Source organism: Petaurus breviceps, unplaced genomic scaffold (assembly GCF_028583685.1).
Source record: "Petaurus breviceps papuanus isolate PSGF00001 unplaced genomic scaffold, PetGlider_PUasm1.0 91133, whole genome shotgun sequence".
Taxonomy (NCBI): Eukaryota; Metazoa; Chordata; class Mammalia; order Diprotodontia; family Petauridae; genus Petaurus; species Petaurus breviceps.
The window spans coordinates 97467406-97487646 of record NW_027187419.1 but is presented as its reverse complement, the minus strand read 5'-3'; the positions used below and the strand labels follow the sequence as shown (position 1 = coordinate 97487646).

Here is a 20241-nt window from a genome sequence, read left to right as displayed (position 1 = left end):
TCTTGTAGCAGAGGGCCTAACACATAGTAGTTGTTTTATCAATGCTTGTTGATTGATTAATTGGTTTTACATAGAAGAAGAAGGGCAAGGGAAACCAGAATTTATTTAAGTGCCTACGATATACTAGGCACTAAAAGTTTTTATAGATATTGTCTCATCTGATTCTCACAGCAACACCATGGGATGGGTGCTGTTATTATCCACATTGTATAGTTGAGGAAACTGAAGCAGACAGAGACTAAGTGACTTGCCCAGGGTCACACAGCTAGTAAGTCACTGAGGTCAGATTTGAATTCAGATCTTGCTAATTCAAGTCCCTCTATCCATTGTACAACCTAGTTGCACACAGTTTTAATATATTTCTCATTCTCTCCACCCCAGCAACTGAGCAAAATCATAGATCACCACATAAGGCTTCCATGGAAGAGGTGGAACTCCAAGGACACAGACTTGAAGGTTGAATAGTGGTTATGGAAAAAGCTCATTCTAAGTAGTGGGAAGAGAATGACCAAAGTCCCTTTGCTCCCTTTTGCATAGACAGTGTGATTACCAAACGCAGGTCAAATTAAAATTTCCTTAGGGACCTTTTTGGGACAATTTCTGGGCTATTCTATATTTGGGGGAGACCCCCTGGCTCTTATGGAGCCCACATTTCCTTCAAAAAACAAAACTCTTAGGAAGAATTTAATATTGTTTCTCAAAGATCTGGCTATATAATTCCTAACATGTCGGATGTCTTATTCATTATTTGGCTATTATTTGCTCGTGTAATGCATGAAAATTAGAAAAATACAAAATGACCTTACAAAATGGCCTTGTTCTCTATGATTAGTTAAACATATGTTGATTTAAAAGCATCTGAGGAAAATTGCCTCTTGAATTTTGCTATACCCTTATTTTTTCCCTCTACAATTGTACCTGTTAGATGAGGCCAGGTTACTTCCACAAAGTAAGCCTAGTAAATTCCTGTGATGTGAGGCATCAAGGCAGAGTTTTTGTGAGTTACAGCATTGCTATTCCCCTTCTCTCAACATCTAGGAAGTATAAAACATGTAGGTTAATACATAGGTCACCTGGAAAATGCTGTTTCTCTCTCAGTTCGTTTTATTCTGCCTTCAGGGGGGAAAAACTATTTCCTAAGATAAAATTCTAAAAATGAGAAAACCTCTGTTGTAGGTTTATGTACTGGACTGACTGGGGAAGACAGCCCAAGATAGAACGTGCCTGGATGGATGGGCAGCAACGACAAACCCTGGTTTCCAATGACCTTGGCTGGCCCACTGGCCTTTCCATTGATTATTTGAACAATGACCGGATCTACTGGAGTGATTCCAAAGAGAACATTATTGAGTCCATGAAACATGATGGGACTGACAGGAGACTTGTTTCTTCTGGTGGTTAGTAATAGCCTTGATTTTATTTTGCTTGTGGGACTCTTGACTATTAGTGAATATCCTTTTTCTATTTTCTCAAGACAGGGTTCTGTAACTTCACTCATTTCAGAGATAACTTAAGTGCAATTTCTGCATTTTATTTCTGAACTAGTTGTTGAAATGCAAATAATATTTAAGAGAAAAAAGTGAAAAGGTTCAAGTTTTGAGTTCAGTTCTTCTATGCATATGTACAAATGCTAGTCTGTTAATGTATAAGTCCTACTGGACATATTAGTACCTAATGTGACAAAAAAATTTATAATCAACTTTCACCATTGTAAACATGGAAGGATAATAATAAGTTGATATTAATTTGAGGCTTTAAGAATTGCAATGCAGAATACTTGTATTATCTCAGTTGATATTAACAACAACCTTGTGAGGTTGGTTACTATTTTTATTTCTATTTTACAGATGAGGAAATTGGGGCTGGGAGATGTTAAGTGACTTGTTTAATTAAGGGTCTGAAGTAGGATTTGAATTCAAGTCTTCCTGACTCCAAATCCAGTGCCTCTCAGAAGACAGCTTTTGGTGTTTTCCAGATCTTTACTGAACAATTCCTAACCCAACACTCCAAACTAGAACCTTTAAGAAATCATATACATATTATTCTCAATAAAGGAAGCAGACATTATTCTTAAGTGACCATAATTGACATATTCAGAGAAAAAAAAGTGCAAACATAATATCAAAGATTTTTCCCCTTAAGATAAGATAGAAAAATGTGAAACTGAAACAGATATTTCTCATAAATGGTGTGATTAAACTAGTATAGTTTCTTTCATTTTGATCCTTCAGTGCAGAGGACATTTACATGACAGCATCTGCTGATAGAGATCTGAGTTATGGTTCTCCGATGACATTCCAGTTGAATGTTCCAGGAATTTCAAGACTTGAGTTAGGGTTAGGCATTAAGGTTTTAATTTTGGGAGAATTATGTCTGATACAGAAGTGATGCTGGAGATTTGCTTTTTAATTAACCAAAGACTTTTTTTTCTTCCTTTTTCTGCTTGTGGTTGAGAAGTAGGGAACCCTTATAGCCTGGATGTCTTTGAAGGCCATTTATATTGGACCTCTAAAGAAAAGGGTGAAGTCTGGAAAGAAGATAAATTCGGGAGGGGAGACAGAGTGAAAGTGCTGACAGTAAACCCTTGGCTCACTCAAGTTCGGGTCTATCATCAGCACAGATATAATCACTCAGGTAATCACCAGTTTTGGAATGAAATGTTCCCTATTATCTGAAAACTGCTATTCCAAATCAATAGCAGTGCTGTCAGAATATTAGGTAGGAAATATTGCTACATCTCTTGCTGCATGAATAGTTTTCAATATTTTGACCTAATAAAGGTGGGATTGATGTTACCAACTGAAGTATAATTATTAACACCCTTAGATAATAGGCATAAAGTAAAAATATTTCAGTCTTCATCTGGAGTTCATGGGACATGGGGTCATAAAGTGTCCAGAGATAGCCATGATATCTCCAGGTCCTCAAACACAATGTCAGTGTGGCTTTTTTTGGTCCCAGTTATGTTACTGGATGGTTCTAAACTTGGTTTTGTGGCTTTTGAGAGCAGAATAATCCCCAAGAAATGCATAACCAGTATACACGTACCAGGCCCACCAAGCCCCTGTTGAATTAATTCAAAGTCTTAACCTAGAAGTCAGTTGCATATCTCTGAGTTCAGAAATTTTATATAACTTTTCCAGAAGAATATAAATGTTTTTCCTGTTTTATAGATTTAAATTCTATATACTTGTTCACAAACTTACCTCTACTTAAGGAAGGCTTTTATCTTTCAGAGTGATATTAGAAAGAACATGAAATTAGAAATGAGGAGATTTGGATTCTAGTCTCAGTTTTGTCCGCAGCCAGCTATGGGATTTTGGGCAGGTTGTCTGCCTTCTCTGATTCTCTACTTCCTCTTCTGGGAAATGAGGGGGTTGGAGTGGATGATCCTTAGGACCCTTCTATTTCTGAGATCCTAAGAGTCTGTGTCCCTAGCATGAGGCCCTGCATCAGAATAATAGGTGGTTTGGAGAGCTAAAAAACTACAATCCTCTTAAGCTTTCTGAATCCTTTTGTTTGGTCACAAGTGCCCTCCATACTACCTCCCTCCTGATTGTCTGTCTCCACTTCTCAGCTGAAAAAGATCATCCCTCTTCATATTTTTCATAGTATTTGGTTTGGACCTCTTTGCATGTACAGGAAACTGGCAATAAGGCAACTCCCTCTACTAATTCACGTTGGCACCAACTTGACTTGGCCTTGAGAGGTTAAATAGGTTTTCCAGTGTCATATAGCTTTTATGTATATATGTATGGACTTAAACCAGGGTCTTTCTGACTCTGGGGCTGGCTCTATATACAATATATCAAGCTGTTTCTGTATTATGGGCTATAACATAACACCCCTCCCCCCATTTTACTTGACTTCTGAGGTTATTTAAAATAATTTACTCTGAGATGGGTTCTTGACCCTCTGTTCCTTCTAGTCTTTACACAGTTTCACTTATAGAGTAATAAAGTTGATTTTTCTTTTTTAGAAAAATTATTTAAGTAGTATTTCATTTTCCCCCAATTACATGTAAAACAGTTTTTAACATTTGTTAAAAAAAATTTTAGTTCCAAATTCTCTCCCTCCCTCCCTGCTGCTCTCATTAAGAAGGCAAGCAATTTAATATAGGTTATATTTGTGTAATCATGCAAAGCATATTTCTATATTAGTAATGTGGTAAAAGAAGTCATAGACCAAAAAACCCCTAAGAAAAATAAAGTTAAAAAAGTATTCTTCAATTTGTATTTAGACTCTCTCAGTTCCTTCTCTGGAGATGGATAGCACTCTTCATCATACATCCTTCAGAGTTGTCTTAGATCATTGTATTGCTGAGAATAGTTATTCACAATTGATCATCTTACAATATTGCTTTTACTGTGTATGATTTTCTCCTGGTTCTACTCATTTTACTTTACATCAGTCCATATAAACATAAAGTTGATTTTTCCTGTGGGTTCTGTGGAATCCTGACCAAGAGCAGGTGATTCTTAAATGCTTGTTGATTGGGTGATTGATTTAAAGGTTCAAGGGACCCGAGAGGGCACCTAGCTGCATTTACAAGTGAAGAAACAGGTTCAGAGAAGTTACTAAGTAGTTACAATGAGAATTTGATGCCCCATCCTCTCATTCCAAATTCTAGCCTCTTTTACAACACCATGTTTCATCTTGGAGGCTATGCTAGCAGAACACAGAAAGAGAAATTCCTTACCTGGGTCTGTTAAATTACTTTTTTTTTTTTTAAAGCAATTGGGGTTAAGTAACTTGCCCAAGGTTACACGGCCAGTTTTGTGTGTGTGGTGGGGGGGAAGGGGGGGGTTAAGTATCTGAGGCCAGAACCAATCCCGGATCCTCTGGACTCCGGGGTCGGTCTGGGGTCCGCACTCTTACTCACTGCGCCACCTAGCCGCCCCAATGTTAACTTACTTTCTAAAAACATTTTGATGAGTGAATTTCAATTGAATTGATTTCCTTTGTAATCCTATGTATTTTATCTTATGTATCAAAAAGCATCACTTTGGGAAGGGGTTCACAGGCTTTCCCAAACTGCCAAAGGGGTGCATGACCATAGAAGGGGTTAAGAATCTCTGGTCTAGCAGATCCCACCAAGCTGCAGTGGCTTTGAGGAGAGCCTTGGCAATGCCCTGAAGGTCTGTTCTCCTAAATCCAACCTAGTTCCTCTTGCTCATTCTCAATGGAGGTGTTTTGGAGAATATTCTGTGATCTTTGATAAATTCTCATTTTGATGATTGTGAGTTGTTATGATGAAGTCTTATTGTATTTCTTGAACACTTACACATTGCCTACTGCCAGCAATGTGTTAGATCCAGCTCATACTGTCTGGATGGAGCTAATTGTTAATTTTTTTAGTGTGAACATTTAAACCATGGAAATAAGCAAATACTATAAATCAAGACTTGATTTATTTCTTTCTAATTGTCTAGACTTTAAAAAGTGGTGGAGAAAATGTTCATAATGCAAATTAAAGTTAAAAGTGTAGGCACTTAGGGGTGGCTAGGTGGCCAGTGAGTAAGAGCGCTGGCCCTGGAGTTGGGAGGACCCAGGATCGGTTCCGGCCTCAGATACTTAACACCCACACAAAAAATACTGGCCGTGTAACCTTGGGCAAGTTACTTAACCCCAATTGCTTAAAAAAAAAGTATAGGCACCTGCTCTCCCCCCAAGAGCTAGTTGTTAAATATTTACTAGCACACCAGTATACTAAATACTGGGGTTATATTAGGAACAAAAGATATGCCACCCTATCCTCAAAATACTAATAGTCTAACTGGGAAAGATGACTGACCAGAACTTAACTAACTGAAAATGTGAGTATTTCAGCAATTGAGGGAGATGAAAGGAATAATGGGAAGAGAATAATGTTGATTTATTGGAGAAGAGGTGGAATTTATTAGGTAAATTACCTAAGGGACCTAGGCTCTGCAGCCACTTTGAGGCCACATGGATTCCACAGTTACACAGACGAGAAATTCCCAGAGTCATCAGTTTAGGACAGTCAGTGTGGTGTTGGTCTCATACTTAGGCATTTTCTGAGTTGTGACTTATTTCCTCTTTAGGAAAATCAGGTTGGTGACTGCATATTACTTATTCTTTCTCCTTGCCTTCATTTTAGTGCCCAACATTTGTAAAGACATATGCAGCCACCTCTGCTTGCTGAGACCTGGGGGTTACACCTGCAGCTGCCCAGAAGGCACACGTTTTGTGGAAGGGAGCAGTACGGAATGTGATGCAGGTAAAGTTGTTGCTGGAGGACTCAGCAGCAGCTGGAGCCTAGGAGGGGTTTTCTGCTTTTCTTTTGCATGTTCTCCTTCTGTGTTGGCTAGAAGCAAGCAACTGAACCCTCCTGTCCCTTCTTTCCTCTTACCATCTTCTGGGTAAATCTCAACTCCAAATGACAAACCACACTCTACTTTCTTTGCCTTTTATATGGGATATAGTAGCTGTAGAAGGTGAGACTGGGTGAATTCAGGAGTGGATGAATAGAAACCAAGTTAAGTATGAAGACAACCAAAGTTCCTGTTCAAGCACTCTTGTCTTAGAGGCATCAGGTGGCACAGTGGACAGAATGCTGGAATAAAGAAGACCTGAGTTCAAACCCAGCCTTGGACACTTCTTAGTTGTATGATCTTGGCCAAGTCACTTGACATGTGGTTGCCCAAATTTCCTCAACTCTAAGATGGAAATAATAATAGCATTTACTTAGCAAGGCTGTTGTGAGGACTGTGAGAGCATTTAAAAAAAAATGCTTAGCATAGCACAGTGCCTGGCATATGGTAGGCATTGTGTAAATACTTATTCCCTTCCCTTGTCCCAAATGAAAGCTTGTGGGCCAGACCAAAGTTTTATGTTCTAATGATTTCTGGGCACTTTGGCAAGCTATTTTAGGGTTAGCCCACCACTAACATCTGACTGCGGTTTTGTCGGTGTCACTGACCCTCCTGTTGTCTTCCTATGAAGAAGTTTTCAATAGTAGGGTTCATGAACAAGATCAACTCTTCTTGATCTGTTTCAGGAAAGATTTCTATTGGGCTACAATCTTCTGGTCTCAAAAGTTACTTATAGTTCTTACTACAAAGTTTATTCTATAAATCTTCAGGCTCCTTTGGCGTGGAGACTGAATCTCCTTGGAGAGATGATGCCCCTACTGCAAATGTTTATGTAGTAGGGGAGACCAGTATGTCCTCTCCATGTTCATTTTAGAACCCTGGCAACATCAACAAAGGCATATCTGGAATTGGAAATAGTCAACAAGCATATATTAAGGTCAGAGCTGGGTGGTGCAGTGGGTCTGGAGTCAGGAAAAGCTGAGTTCAAATCTAGCCTTAGACACTTACTAGTTGTGTGACCTTGGGCAAATCACTTAATTCTGTTTGCCTCAGTTTCCTCATCTGTAAAACGAGCTACAGAAGGAAATGGTAAACCACTTTGCCAAGTATCTTTGCCAAGAGAACCCCAAAAGGGGTCAGCAAGAGTCAGACACAACTGAAACAACTGAGCAACACTGCGTTAATTACTGGAAATATGAAGAAAAACAAACACATGGTGATTGAGGATCAGAATGGAAATGGGGAATCTCATCATTATCCCAATATTGCTGTATCTAATCTGTTCTTGGATGAGGCACTGTCTATCTGTGTCTGCTTTGTACATTGAGAATAATGATACCACTCTGTTACAACACAGAAGGCATTAAGGATTAGCTGGGATTTAAGCTATGTCATGTGTATGAAAATTGCCATATGATAATTGTCATAAACCATATTGCTTATAGAAGATGACTTAATCAATTGATACAGATGAGATACAGGAGGGATTTGCACCTCTAGCCCTGGATATTTGTCCCATACCATGCCAGTTTGACTTTGTTGAAGAGATTTTCTCCTGGTTATTTTGCATCATCTGCTTCTTTTTTTCTTGGTGCAGTAAATTGGCTCAAGACTTTCAGAACTGTAATATCAGGTCAATCAAGCTTATTCATGATGACAGTACATCCAAATAGCACCTGGATTTCATTTGCTTATGCATTCATCCTTTCATTCATTCACCTATTCAATAAATAATGAATGAATGTTTTCTATGGAAAAGGCATTGTAATATCAGTGGCCATGAAGGTCTCACTACAGGAGAAAGGAAAGGGTATCTAAAAATTACTGTGCAACAGATGGGGAGTGTGAGAATTTGGACAGGGGCAGTTTTACAGGGCTTCCAAATTGGGGCCAGGTTTATATACCTAAACTAAGAAATTCTGTTCACTTTTTTGGAAGTTTGGATGTCCTAAACCAAAGTCTTCTTTTGGCTGAATGTTCAAAAAAGATTTCTGCAAGCCTTTAGTATATTTAAGGCATTGTGGAGAGGTGCAAAGATGACTGATATATTTCCCTATCTTTGTGGAACATACAATTTAGGAAGACACAAACCAATGTCAACCATATTGGTGTCATTAAATATAGTACCATTACATTCTTTTTTAACTTTTATGTTCTGAATATTTTCTGGATTCCAGTAAGTATTCACTGTGGACAAGGAGAATTTTGAAATTTCCCATTTTCCTTCTGTTTCATATATATTTCTACCTCATAATCCATTATTATTTTGTAAGGGTATTCATTTGCTCTAAGTGCTCTAAGTGAGGGGTAATATTTTGAAAGGAGAGTAACATGTACCCCTGGCATTAAGGGTGAACAAAGTTTTGCATGGTACGGTATGCTCTGCTGTGTATGGCTTATTAACACATGCATGGCTTTCAATTTCTGCAGCCATTGAATCTCCCCCAACCATGCCCCCAGCATGCAGGTGTATGTATGGAGGAACATGCTATGTTGATGAAAGTGGTCTCCCCAAATGCAAGTAAGTCAAAATGTGGAGGTCAGATCTGTTGGTTTTGCTTCATAAAGGGCAATTCAGTACTTCAACATAACCATGAAAATAAGTAGAACAGTCTTATCGATCCACTCATTTTTCAAACAGCCTGTTCTTTTGGGGACATATATTTCAGAGAAATGAAGTCAGACTCTTCTATGTATTTGGATTGCTAATCACCATAGAGTAATGGGAGAATGGCTATTGGTATATGACTTAAAATGGAGGCAGGGTTACGCTGATGAATTAAAGGAAAAAAACCCATTAAATAAATCTGATTTATTATGTGCAAGGAACTGTGCTAGATAGGGACTGCTAGATGCTGGGGATACCTCTAGGATATTTCTTGAATCCATTCTCATCTGAACTCTCATGATCACCCTGTTGTTCAGACTTTTACCACCTCTCACCGAGACAGTAGGTTAACAGCAACAATTTCTTGGGAAGGGTTCCTGTGTTCATAATAATGTAAGCTACATAGATTAATTTTAAAATATTTTACTAAAGAATGCAAAGGACAGGAATGCAATTTATGTCCCTTTCCCATCTTCAGCAACATAGAGAAAAAAAGAAATCAATCATTGTAAATACTTAGTCTGAACCTGTAGATGCCACTGGTGTATCACTGAAAGTGAATTTTCATGCAAATTGCTATAATTTTCAGTTTGACATTTTTAAGGTTCTTTTTTTTTGAAAATAAATAGGACCCATGCAATAACTACTTGTCTAATTCAATGTGGAATTATTTAGTTAAAGCTGAATGGGGGTGTGGCTTAAATTAACAATGCAGAATGTGTGTTAAAAATGACAGACAACAAGTGATGTTAATTGCATTTTCAGGTGTTCTAATGGCTACACTGGAAATTATTGTGAATTAGGATTTTCAAGAGGAATGCCTCCAGGAACAAGTAAGATTTAAGAATGTGGGGGACCTGCTTGTTCCTTTACTTTACTATGTTGTAATCTGGGGCAGCTGGGTGGCACAGTGGATAGAGCGCTGGACTGGGAACCAGGAAGTTTCATCTTTCTGAGTTCAAATGTGACCTCAGACACTTACTAGCTGTGTGACCCTGGGCAAGTCATTTAACCCTCTTTGCCTCAGTTTTCTCATCTATAAAATGAAATGGCCAACTACTTCAGTATCTTTGCCAAGAAAACTCCAAATTAGGATCATAGAGTCAGACACGACCGAAAAATGAGTAAACAGCAAACAAATGCTATTATCGGTTGAATCTATTATTTCAGTGCTCAGTGTTGGTTATTAAGTTTGTCAGGCCTTTCTCTCCCAGGGTACATTCACTTATCTTTCTTTCTTTCACAGCAGCGGTTGCTGTGCTGCTGACGATTGTGCTGATCCTCCTCATTGGTGCTTTGGCGATTGGAGGATTTTTTAACTACAAGAGAACAGGTTCCCTTCTGCCATCTCTCCCTAAACTACCAAGGTGGGATGCTGATTTTAGATTTTGTGCAATAGACTTTCTGGTCCTTTGGCTTTATCAATTATTGCCCCTCCCCCCAATTAAAATAGAAACAGCCTTCTCTCAATGTACATTTCACCTATTCTATTAAAAAACAGTAAACCAGCATCCAAAATCATTGTTTTCTCAACATTTTTACTAGACACTGCTTTAAAGCTAAAATAACAACAATTTATTTATTTCTAAAATGTTCATGTTACATGGAAGTCTAGGTTACGCTTCAGGTAATCTCTCTGTCTCTCCTTCTCTCTGTCCTCTGTCTCTGTTGCTGTCTCTCTCTTTCTCTCTTTCCCTATACTGTCCTATAACACATGTACATTCAGAGTACAAACTGAGATTTTTTCTGAAGAATTAATGAGTAATAAAAAATTGCAAGCACTTTTTGCTTTTTTCTTAGAAAAAAAAAAGACTTTATTTGCTATCTCATTTTTACACCACTTACATCTTCCAGTGTATTTTTTACTCCTTCCCCACTCAGAGACCTATCTCTTATAACAAGAAAAAAACATTTTGTGAAACTAACTCATCAAAAATGTCTAATCTATTCCATACCCATAGTCCCTAATTGGACAACTAGATGGCACAGTGGATAGAGCACTAGGTCTGCAGTCAAGATGACCTGAGTTCAAATCTGACCTCAGACCCATGTGACCCTGGGCAAGTCACTTAACCCTGTTTGCCACAGTTTCCTCATCTGTAAAACAAGAAGGAGAAGGAAATGACAAAACTACTCCAATATATTTTTCAAGAAAACCCTAAATGGGGTCACGGAAGATTGAACATGACTGAAATGACTGAATAACAACAGTCCCTAATCTCTGCAAAGAAGGTGGGGAAGAACCTTCTCATATCTCTCCTTCCGGATCAAGATTGGGCATTATAGCTTTGTGGCACTCAGGTTTAGTTGTTTTCTTGTGGTGGTTCTTTTCACTGACTTTTTTGTAATCATTATGAATGTTGCTTTCCTGCTTCTGCTTCCTTCCCTTCATATCAGTTCATATGCTTCCCTGCTTTCATCATATTCATTATTTCTTATTGAACAGCAATATTCCATTACATGCATATACTGTAACTTGTTTAACCATTTCCCAATTGATGGGGTCCATTTTGTTTCCAGTTCTTTACTACTACAAAAAAATATATGAGGCCTTTTGGTGTGGGGTGGCGGGGAGCTGTTGACCTCCAAGGAGTTTATGCTTAGCAGTGGGGTCTCTGGGACAAAGAATGGACGTTTTAGCCTCTTTCTTCTCACAATTCCTGATTGGTAAACAAATTCAAACAATTCCTTTGGGTTTCCTTTCAGCTTAAGCAGCCTAGTGAAATCTACAGAAAACGGCAGTGGTGTAACCTTTAGATCGGGGGCTGACGTGAGCATGGATATTGGAGTATCAGGTTTTGGGTCTGATTCCTCTATTGACAGAGCAATGCAAATGGTAAGTGTCATTTCAAATGAATCTTTACAATGTGGATTTCTTTCTTTCTTGTTTAAGTATGGGTTGGATAGAATAATTTTTTAAAAGGACAGAAATGTACTAAAGTTTTCTGATATTTTTCTTCACCAATTAGATTTTAGTAATACACAGTCGATGCAAAGAAAAAATGAAATCGTTCATTGAGTCTATTGATGTTTTGAAAGTAGAAATAAAATTCAAAATTTCTTTTAGTTCTAAACAGAATTTGATTGGCTAAAATTTCTTATACAGAAGTATAAGGTTTTAGGGAAAAAATCCTTTCTTATCTGGAACCATTTTGTATGTATTTGGGGGTAAGATTTTTTTTTGGCTGATATGGCATATTTTGCTTTTTACATTCCAGTTAGTGTCCTTCTTCCCTATTATTTTATACTATCCATCATATTCGAAGTATCATTCTTCCTCAGTCACTCCTTCCAATATTTTTTCTCATTCACCAACTTGTGTATTTTCTACTGTTCATATATAACCAACAAGATTCATAGTTTGTGCTTTGGGTAGCAAGAGAATATTCAACATGAAAGAAGCTTACTGAATGAATGAATTTTTATAAAAGCATTTCTTAGGCACTTACTATGTGCTAAGGACTGTCTTAAATATTAGAGATATAAATATGAAATCACCCTAGCCTCCTGCTTTCAAGAATGTGAGTGGGGGAGAACACATATAGGGAAGTGATAGCCAGGGAGGGGCATTTTGCCTTGACAAGTCACAGGGATGGTGTGTGGAACCATAGAGGATAGACTAATATACCTTTTCCCCACTATTTCTACTTTTCCCTCTTGTTCTAATGCTTCAGAACAATTTTATTTAATTATTTCTTGTATTATTGTATCAAGATCCTTTTTTGACGGTAACTTTGTTAGTTCAATTATTTTTATATTTTGTCTTCTTGATCTATTGTCCAAATCTGTTGTTTTTCTTATGTTTCTCTTCCTCTTCTATTTTTTTTTTCATGTTTTGTTTAATCATTTCCCGATCTCTTATAATTTTACTGGCTTCACCTCGCCCAATTCCAGTTTTCAAGGTATCATTTTCTTCCTTAAGATTCTGGATCTCCTTTTCTAATTGGTTGGCTTTCCTTTCACACGTTTCTTTTTCTTGGATTATTCTTATTTTCTTTTTTAGTTTTTCTTTCATCTCTGTCATTTGATTTTTAAAGTCTTTTTTTTAGATCTTCTATGAATTCTTTTTGGGCAGGTGACCATTTGATGTTACTCTTTGGGGGTTTCTTTACTTCAATATCCTCCTCTGAAGATGAACCCTGTTCATCTCCATTCCCATAATAGTTTTCTATGGTTGAATTCTTTCTCCTTTGCCTGTGCATTTTTTTGTGGTGATAGCTCAATTCTTTGTAGTCACCTCTAGCCCTGGGGTGTGGGAAATGGTGCCTCTTGCCCCAGTTCTCCCCTCTAGCCTGGAATCAAAACCAAACCTCCAACCTCCTATAAATGCCCATAGCCAGGGGCTTTCTAACCCCATTGCTTCTGCACCTGAACCAGCATGTGCTGGTTCCTTCTCACCTGCCACTCTTCTCAGCAGAGATGGTTTGGCATTCCTGGCCAGTAGACACTTCCTTGGTCTTCCCAGGCTCAAACGCCCAACTCCCTTCACTATTGGGGATAAAAGTTCTGGTGGCTGGGGTCGAGGCAGCCTCTGAAACCAACTAACCCCAGGGCTTGCTGCTTGTTTAAAAGGCTTACAGCTTGCTGTCAAAATGGAACTTCACCTGGAGGTGATTGCTCTCCACAGGGCCCAAACCTTGTCCTTGGATTTTTCTTCTTATCTTTTCAGATTTCCCAGGAGGACCCCTGTTATGCCCCAGTCTTATTTATCTCCACCCATACTCTGTTCACTCTAGGGGGCTATTTTAACTCTTTTGTGGAGAAAAATCTTGAGAACTTGGAATTTTCTGACATACTCTGCCTTCTTCCCAGAATCTTCTCTTATTTTTTTTTTAGTAGAAATGACAGTTTTGATTCAATTATCTTTCCAGAACTATAGAGTGCAGAGGGGGTAGAGTATGGAGATCATGGCCAGGAGAAAAATGAATCATGCCTAGGGGCTTTGAGATATGATGGGCCATGTGAGACTGTCACCCATCAGGAAAGCAGTTCAAGTGTCACTGAATTTATGTGTTCATGCTGCTTAGATAATGCCATTTTCTGTAAAGCCCACATTTCTGCTGCCTTTTTGTTTTATAAGATCTTTAAGATAATTTCTCTCTGGCTAATTTTGCTCTGACAACAAACAGTGAAATATTTGAAAGCACTGGTTCTGGGGATTGTGACAGTAGCATCATTTGCTTTCTCAGAATGAAAATTTTGCTGTGGAGACGGGGAAGCAGCCTATCATATTTGAAAATCCAATGTATGCAGCCAGAGACAGTGTGATCAGTGTTGATCAGCAAACCCAGGTGAGAACGGAACACACTTCCTTTTTGATGATCTCTTCTGCTGGTATTTCCCTATTTTTGTTCTGTCCAGTTTCATCAACTTAAAATCTCTTTTAATTTCTCCTCTCAAACAGATAGAAGAACATGAATGAATTTAGTTCATTTCTAACCTTGACTTTCTGCAAAGATAGGGTTGATTCAAGATGTTACAGCATTATTTAAATAATCAGAACTATTTTATGTCCCATAAAAATTGTTGAAAGGTTAGAGTCCTTCTCAGGATGTATGAAGAAGCTCTTCATTTTGGCTTGCATAAAGCCAAGAAATTATAACTCCAACCTTGGATGGTATTTTACCAAGAAGGAGAGAAGAGAAAAAAAGAAGGAAGAGAAGGCCTCAGAGCCACTCATTAGCTTAGGATTCAATAGCTAAAATCATTTTTTGCCCACTCTTGCTAAGCATCAATTCATTGTTAACACTTAGGTTTTCATTGGAATGATAACAGATGGTATATTTAAATATCAGACTGAAATGTTTCCTTACTTAGGACCAGAATATTTAGAGTACTGAAAACATTTAACTAACCTTCTGATGTGTGGTTATTAAAGCTTTAATGTCATGCCATTACTGATGCTATGTTTTGTTTGTTGTTCTCTACATGGCTATGCCTCTGGAAAACACAAGTTAGAATAAATTTAATGATGAGCTTTAAGGATAGCTTAACAACATATAAGAAATGTAGTATGCTCTGCCTCTCCATTCTCTAAAATTCGTGTTAGATACTATAACATTTTCTTTTCAGAAAGGATCTCTATGCCTGTAAAAATATAGAAAATGTCTAGAAGACAAATTATCATACCTCTATAGTTTTAAATGTTACAAAATCAGTAATAATTTATTAAATGAGTGCTATGAGTCAGAAATTATCCCAAGTCCTGAAGATGCAAAAACAAGAATAAAATAAAATTTAAAAAAGCTCAACCTGGAAAAGAAAAACAATCTCAGCTCTCAAGGACTTTACATTCAAATGGAGGAGATAATATATGCACAAATAAGTATATGCTTGATGATACATACAGAGTAGATGGAAGTAGTCTTAGAGGGAAAGGTACCAGCAGCTGGGGAGTCTGGGAAAGTCCTCCTGCTGAAGGTGGCACGTGAACTGAATCCCGGAGGAAACCAGGGATTCTAAGAGGTAGAGATGCACAAGGGACAGTCGGTACAAAGGTATGAAGAAAGGATTGAGCAGCGCATGTGAAGGACAAGGGCAAGTAGGGGAGCATGCCTAAACCATGGAGTGTATGCAGGAGACTAATATGTAAGAAAACTGGGACAATAGGAAGAGTCCACTTTTTGAAGAGTGTAAATGCCAAAAAGAAGAGTTTAGATCTGATCCTAAAGTAATAGGGAATCATTGTAGTTTATTGAATAGGGAGGTGACATGGTCAGACCTGTGCTTTAGGAAAAACACTTTGGCAGCTGAGGATGGAGTGGATGGAGAAGGAGGAGACTTGAGATGGGGCACCAATTAGTAGGTGGTCTAGGGTCTAGGTAATAAAGGGCAGAACTTGGATGGTGGTGAATGGGGTAGAAGGATGGTGATACTCTCAGCTGTGATAGGGAATTTTTGGAAAAGTGCTGTATTTGGAAGGAAAGATTCTAATTCTCCAGGGGGAAAATTTCCAATTCAACAAAGGGTTCAGATAAAAACGATAACCTAAAGGAAGAGTAAGTATTCTAAAATAATCACCTATGGCCCTGTAATATCCTGTTATTCTAAATATGTTTACTGTTGTATACAACTGAATTCTTCTAATCAAATACTATAGGAGTTTAGGGAAGAAATGGACATTGTAAAAAAGGGCCAGAAGCACCTTTAATAAATCTGATTGTGACTGATATAGAGTTTGGAGATTTTTTTATCCTCTAATTATAGGACTAATTTAGTACTTAATGTTTTATCTTCTGGAAAGTGGGACAGTCTTTGTACTCTCTGCTAGTACATAGAATTTTCCTCATGCTATCAAAAGAAAATATGACTTCAAAGATATGGGAAAGAAAAATACCCAATGAAAGAAATGATTGAAATGAATGAAACATTTTGAGAAATCCTGTTTTTGTTTCAACTAGTGATTTTCAACTGTTTGGCCCCAGACTTTTAGTTTTTGTTCTTAAAGAGCAAATCCTTTTTCCTTACTCTTCAGAATTCTCTCAATCTGAAGTTTCTGATCAAATTTTAATTGTTATTTCATCTTTTTTGGAGCTGATTAAGAAGGTTGAATGTGTTTACAGGGAATTGAATTCAGAAATGAAGATAATCCAAATTATGAAAATCCCATCAGTTCTTCAGAAATTGTTGTTGATGAAAAGCAGCCTTCTACAAGTGCAGCAACAACACAAGCAATGGAAGCTGCCCAGGTATGCCGCGCTTGCTTTTAAGAGAGCTTTTCAATTTTGCCTTTGGTTTCATCTTTGGCAGCTCCAGAGCTATTTGTGTTTCTATGCAGAACTAAGAAACCCTGATTCTCTGATCCACAATAGTGCAGAGCTAAGGCTTCTTCCCTCCCTCACTACCCCCTTCCCCTACCTCCTCAGGCCTCTTCAAGTAACATGCAAGCAACATTAGATAGATGTGTGATGAATACTGTGGCTTATATTTATTGAAAACCTCATGCCATATTTAACATTAAAAAAAAATCAGGGTAGGACAATAGACTCTTGAAGTATGGTTTCTTTAAATTCTGGGATGTGACTTTAACAAAGTTTGATTTAATATTTATAGAAAACCCACAGTGAAAAGGGACACATAAAACATAGACTATTGTAGATCCAGAACAAGAAAAGACTTTCAGGGCCCATTTAAGTCTAGTCTTCCTTTTACAGATAGTAAACTGAGGCTCAGAGAGGTTAGGCCATTTCCCTAAGGTCATATAGGTGACCAAGATTCAATCCCAGGTCCTCAAACTTTTAAGCCAGTGCTTTTTTCTCTTGAGATATGTCCTAGTGTGATATATTTGCCAAGTTTTATGATGTTTGCAGACTAGAATATACATACATAGAAACTTTTCCCCTTAAATAGAACCTAATTATTGTATCCTTCAGAGGTGTCAAACACAATCCGAGTGCTATTAAACCACATTAAAATAAAATTGGAAAATGTTTGACAAAATAAATAAAAAATACACTATAACAGATAATGTTAATATGTGGTTTTCTAAGTCATTGTTCAGGGATCCTTATGTACAGGTTAGTGGCCACCAGTTTCTATTTGAATTTGATACCACTAGTGCAGTTGGGTACTTGCTATATTGAATGTTGTTGTTCAGTCGTATATGACTCTTTGTGACCCTGTGGACCATATCAGGACAATACTGTTGATGGGATTTTCTCGGCAAAGATGCTGGAGCCGTTTGCTATTTCATTCTCCAGCTCATTTTACAGATGACGAAACTGACACGAACAGGGTTAAATGACTTGCCCAGGGTCACATAGCTAGTAAATGTCTGAGACTGGATTTGAACCCAGGTCTTCCTGACTCTAGGCCCAGCACTCTATCCACTGAGTCACCTAACTGTCTCTCTCAATATTGAATATATCATGTAAATATCTGCGGAATTGAATTGTTGGGCAACTGAGCCACTGTATTTATTAACTTTTGCCACTGGGTGGCAATCGGATGCACTTTTGACATAGTCCAGCAGCACTTCTGGTTCTTGGCCACCAGGTGGCTTTTGTACTCTTTCTCTGGGCAATCTGGCTTTAAAAAATTAGAAGTCTGTAATTTATAACCTTATTACCAGTCTCATCATAAGAAATTCAGTGGATTAAAAATTCAAATCTACTTATTTATTAAGAAAAATGTATATCATAAGTAGTTATAAATATATTTAAGAAGGTCTTTTTAGTTCAGTTTAACATAAATACAAGTCAAAGTGCACTTTGCACAAGTCAAAGGCACTTATATTATTAGAATTAATCAAATTGTTTAGCCTATGAGTAGATCTGACTTCTACCCATATGATTTGTAATCTTCTTTAAAGTTACATAAATGAATCTCAAAAATATTCATAAATACAAAGTGTAGGAGGTGCGGCTAGAGAACAATCTGTTTGAAAGAAATCTGGAGATTTTATTGAGTTAGTAGCTCAATATGAATCTGCCTTGTGTCTTGGCTTCCAAAAAAACCCTTGCAATTCAATCTTAGACTTTGTTAAAAGTGATAGGTTCGCTGTATTCTGACCTGGTCCAATCACATCTAGAGAATTGTGCTCAGTTCTGAGGCCATGCTTTGAGACAAATATTAAAAAGCTGGAGCTCACTCACAAGGGGGCAAGTATAATGTGAGGACTGGAGACTATGCTGTGTGATAAATACTTGAAGGAACTGGGAATTTTCTGGAGAAATGAAGACTTAATGTGGTCACAATAACTGTGTTTAAGTATTTGTAAACTTGTCACAGAATGGAATAAGCCTTTAGAGAGTGTCTACTACTCACTGGGGTAGGTTCTATTATTATCCCCATTTTACAGTTGAGGAAACTGAGGCAAGTAGAGGTTAAATTCTGGTGGTCATCCATCTCATTGGAAGGGAGATTCAGTTGACTCATATGCCATCTAAGCCCTGAGAGTAGTCAGGCAGGCTAAAGCGAAAGCATGGTAGGAGGGAGGGTTCCTGTAGTGAAGAGAATAGAGAAGGAGTATAGGGCACTGGTCTCTAGTCCTCCTGCTGCCTGGTGTGCCTGGATATGTCCTGGCATGGCCAACTTCTGGGGAAATAGGTGAGGGGTTCTCTCTAATTCTTAGATTTTCTGATCTATGATCCAGAGCTCTGATTCTTACTATAAACAAGATAAAAAATCTGGAGTTATCTTAAAGGAAAGTCTGAACATTATTCATTGGTTTCCTTTGAAATCAGGTCCCTAGCTATTCAATCTAGTTTGAAAATTGCCTTTCAGGTCTTGGCCTAGTTTCCAAATCAGTACAAGGCTATTTCTCTTAGCAAGTAGCTCTTTCCCCACCCTTCCCCTCTAGCTTCATGAATACCAGGCTGCCACTCCTAAACTAACTACACTCTCCTTGCTTCCTCATCTTGACCCTTTGGTGAACTAGTTAAGCTCTACATTTTCTTTTTCTTTTGAGTCCTTTGCTACCTTACTGTCCTGCTGATTTTGTCCTGCCAAGAATTAACCTTGGATTATTCCCACCCTCTACTGCCTTTGCTCTTATATGCATGCTAATGAACGAAGCTGGAGAAAATCATGAAGCCGTGCCAATCAGGTCAACTACAAATTTATTCTACATAACCTCAAGTGAGCTCTCATTGCTGCTAGGCAATCCTTTTACACCTGCCTAATGAATGCAATGTCTCACTCACCAGGGTGTCTCTTCCAACTCTTTTAATATCTCCTCATACTTCCTGTGGCTCCCCTTTACCTACTCATCTTTTAACTTGCACAACCTTTAGACCTTGATTTTCTCACCTGTGAAACAAAGATATCGAACTTTATGAACAATGAGATTGCTTCCATTTCTTATCTATGAACTCTATGTCTCCTTCACAAGTCTTTTTATTTTCATAATTAATATTTGTTTTCTCACTTTCTTCGACCTTTCTTAGTAAGATCTAGAAGTTCCTCACCGGTGTGGTCTCCCTCTTTTGGTATTGTCATTTTTCTTAAAATATGACACTTGTAAGAGAACACAAATACTTGAAATGTGGTCTGATTTGGACAGAAAACAGTCCTCTCAAACCCTGCATTCTGGAAGCGATGCTTCTTTTAATGCAGTCTAACATTGCATACCTTTTTGTTTTGTCTGCCGTGGCACACTGTTAACTCATACTGAAGTTACAATCTACCCAATCCCCACATATTTTTCATAAGAACATTCGTTCATATTCCTTCCCTATTTTGTACTTGTGACATTAAATTTTTATTTATATTTAATATCTATCAATCTATCAATCAATCTATCAATCTATCAATCTATCTATCTATCTATCTATCTATCTATCTATCTATCTATCTATC

The 20241-nt window shown here is 37.8% G+C and overlaps 1 protein-coding gene across 2 annotated transcripts in view; it reads left to right on the top strand.

Moving 5' to 3' along the window:
* The window catches only part of LRP2 (LDL receptor related protein 2), a 264762-nt gene that overhangs the window by 236051 nt on the left and 8470 nt on the right, over window positions 1-20241 (top strand). Inside the window, exons 69-77 of one of the 2 annotated variants that reach the window (XM_069080640.1) lie at window positions 1177-1397; window positions 2458-2634; window positions 6122-6241; window positions 8766-8856; window positions 9709-9776; window positions 10193-10310; window positions 11650-11779; window positions 14133-14234; window positions 16506-16631. In XM_069080640.1, the coding sequence (XP_068936741.1) occupies window positions 1177-1397; window positions 2458-2634; window positions 6122-6241; window positions 8766-8856; window positions 9709-9776; window positions 10193-10310; window positions 11650-11779; window positions 14133-14234; window positions 16506-16631 (1153 nt within the window). Of the gene's footprint in view, window positions 1-1176; window positions 1398-2457; window positions 2635-6121; window positions 6242-8765; window positions 8857-9708; window positions 9777-10189; window positions 10311-11649; window positions 11780-14132; window positions 14235-16505; window positions 16632-20241 lie in introns of both variants that reach the window. The other variant, XM_069080638.1, reaches the window with a different exon arrangement.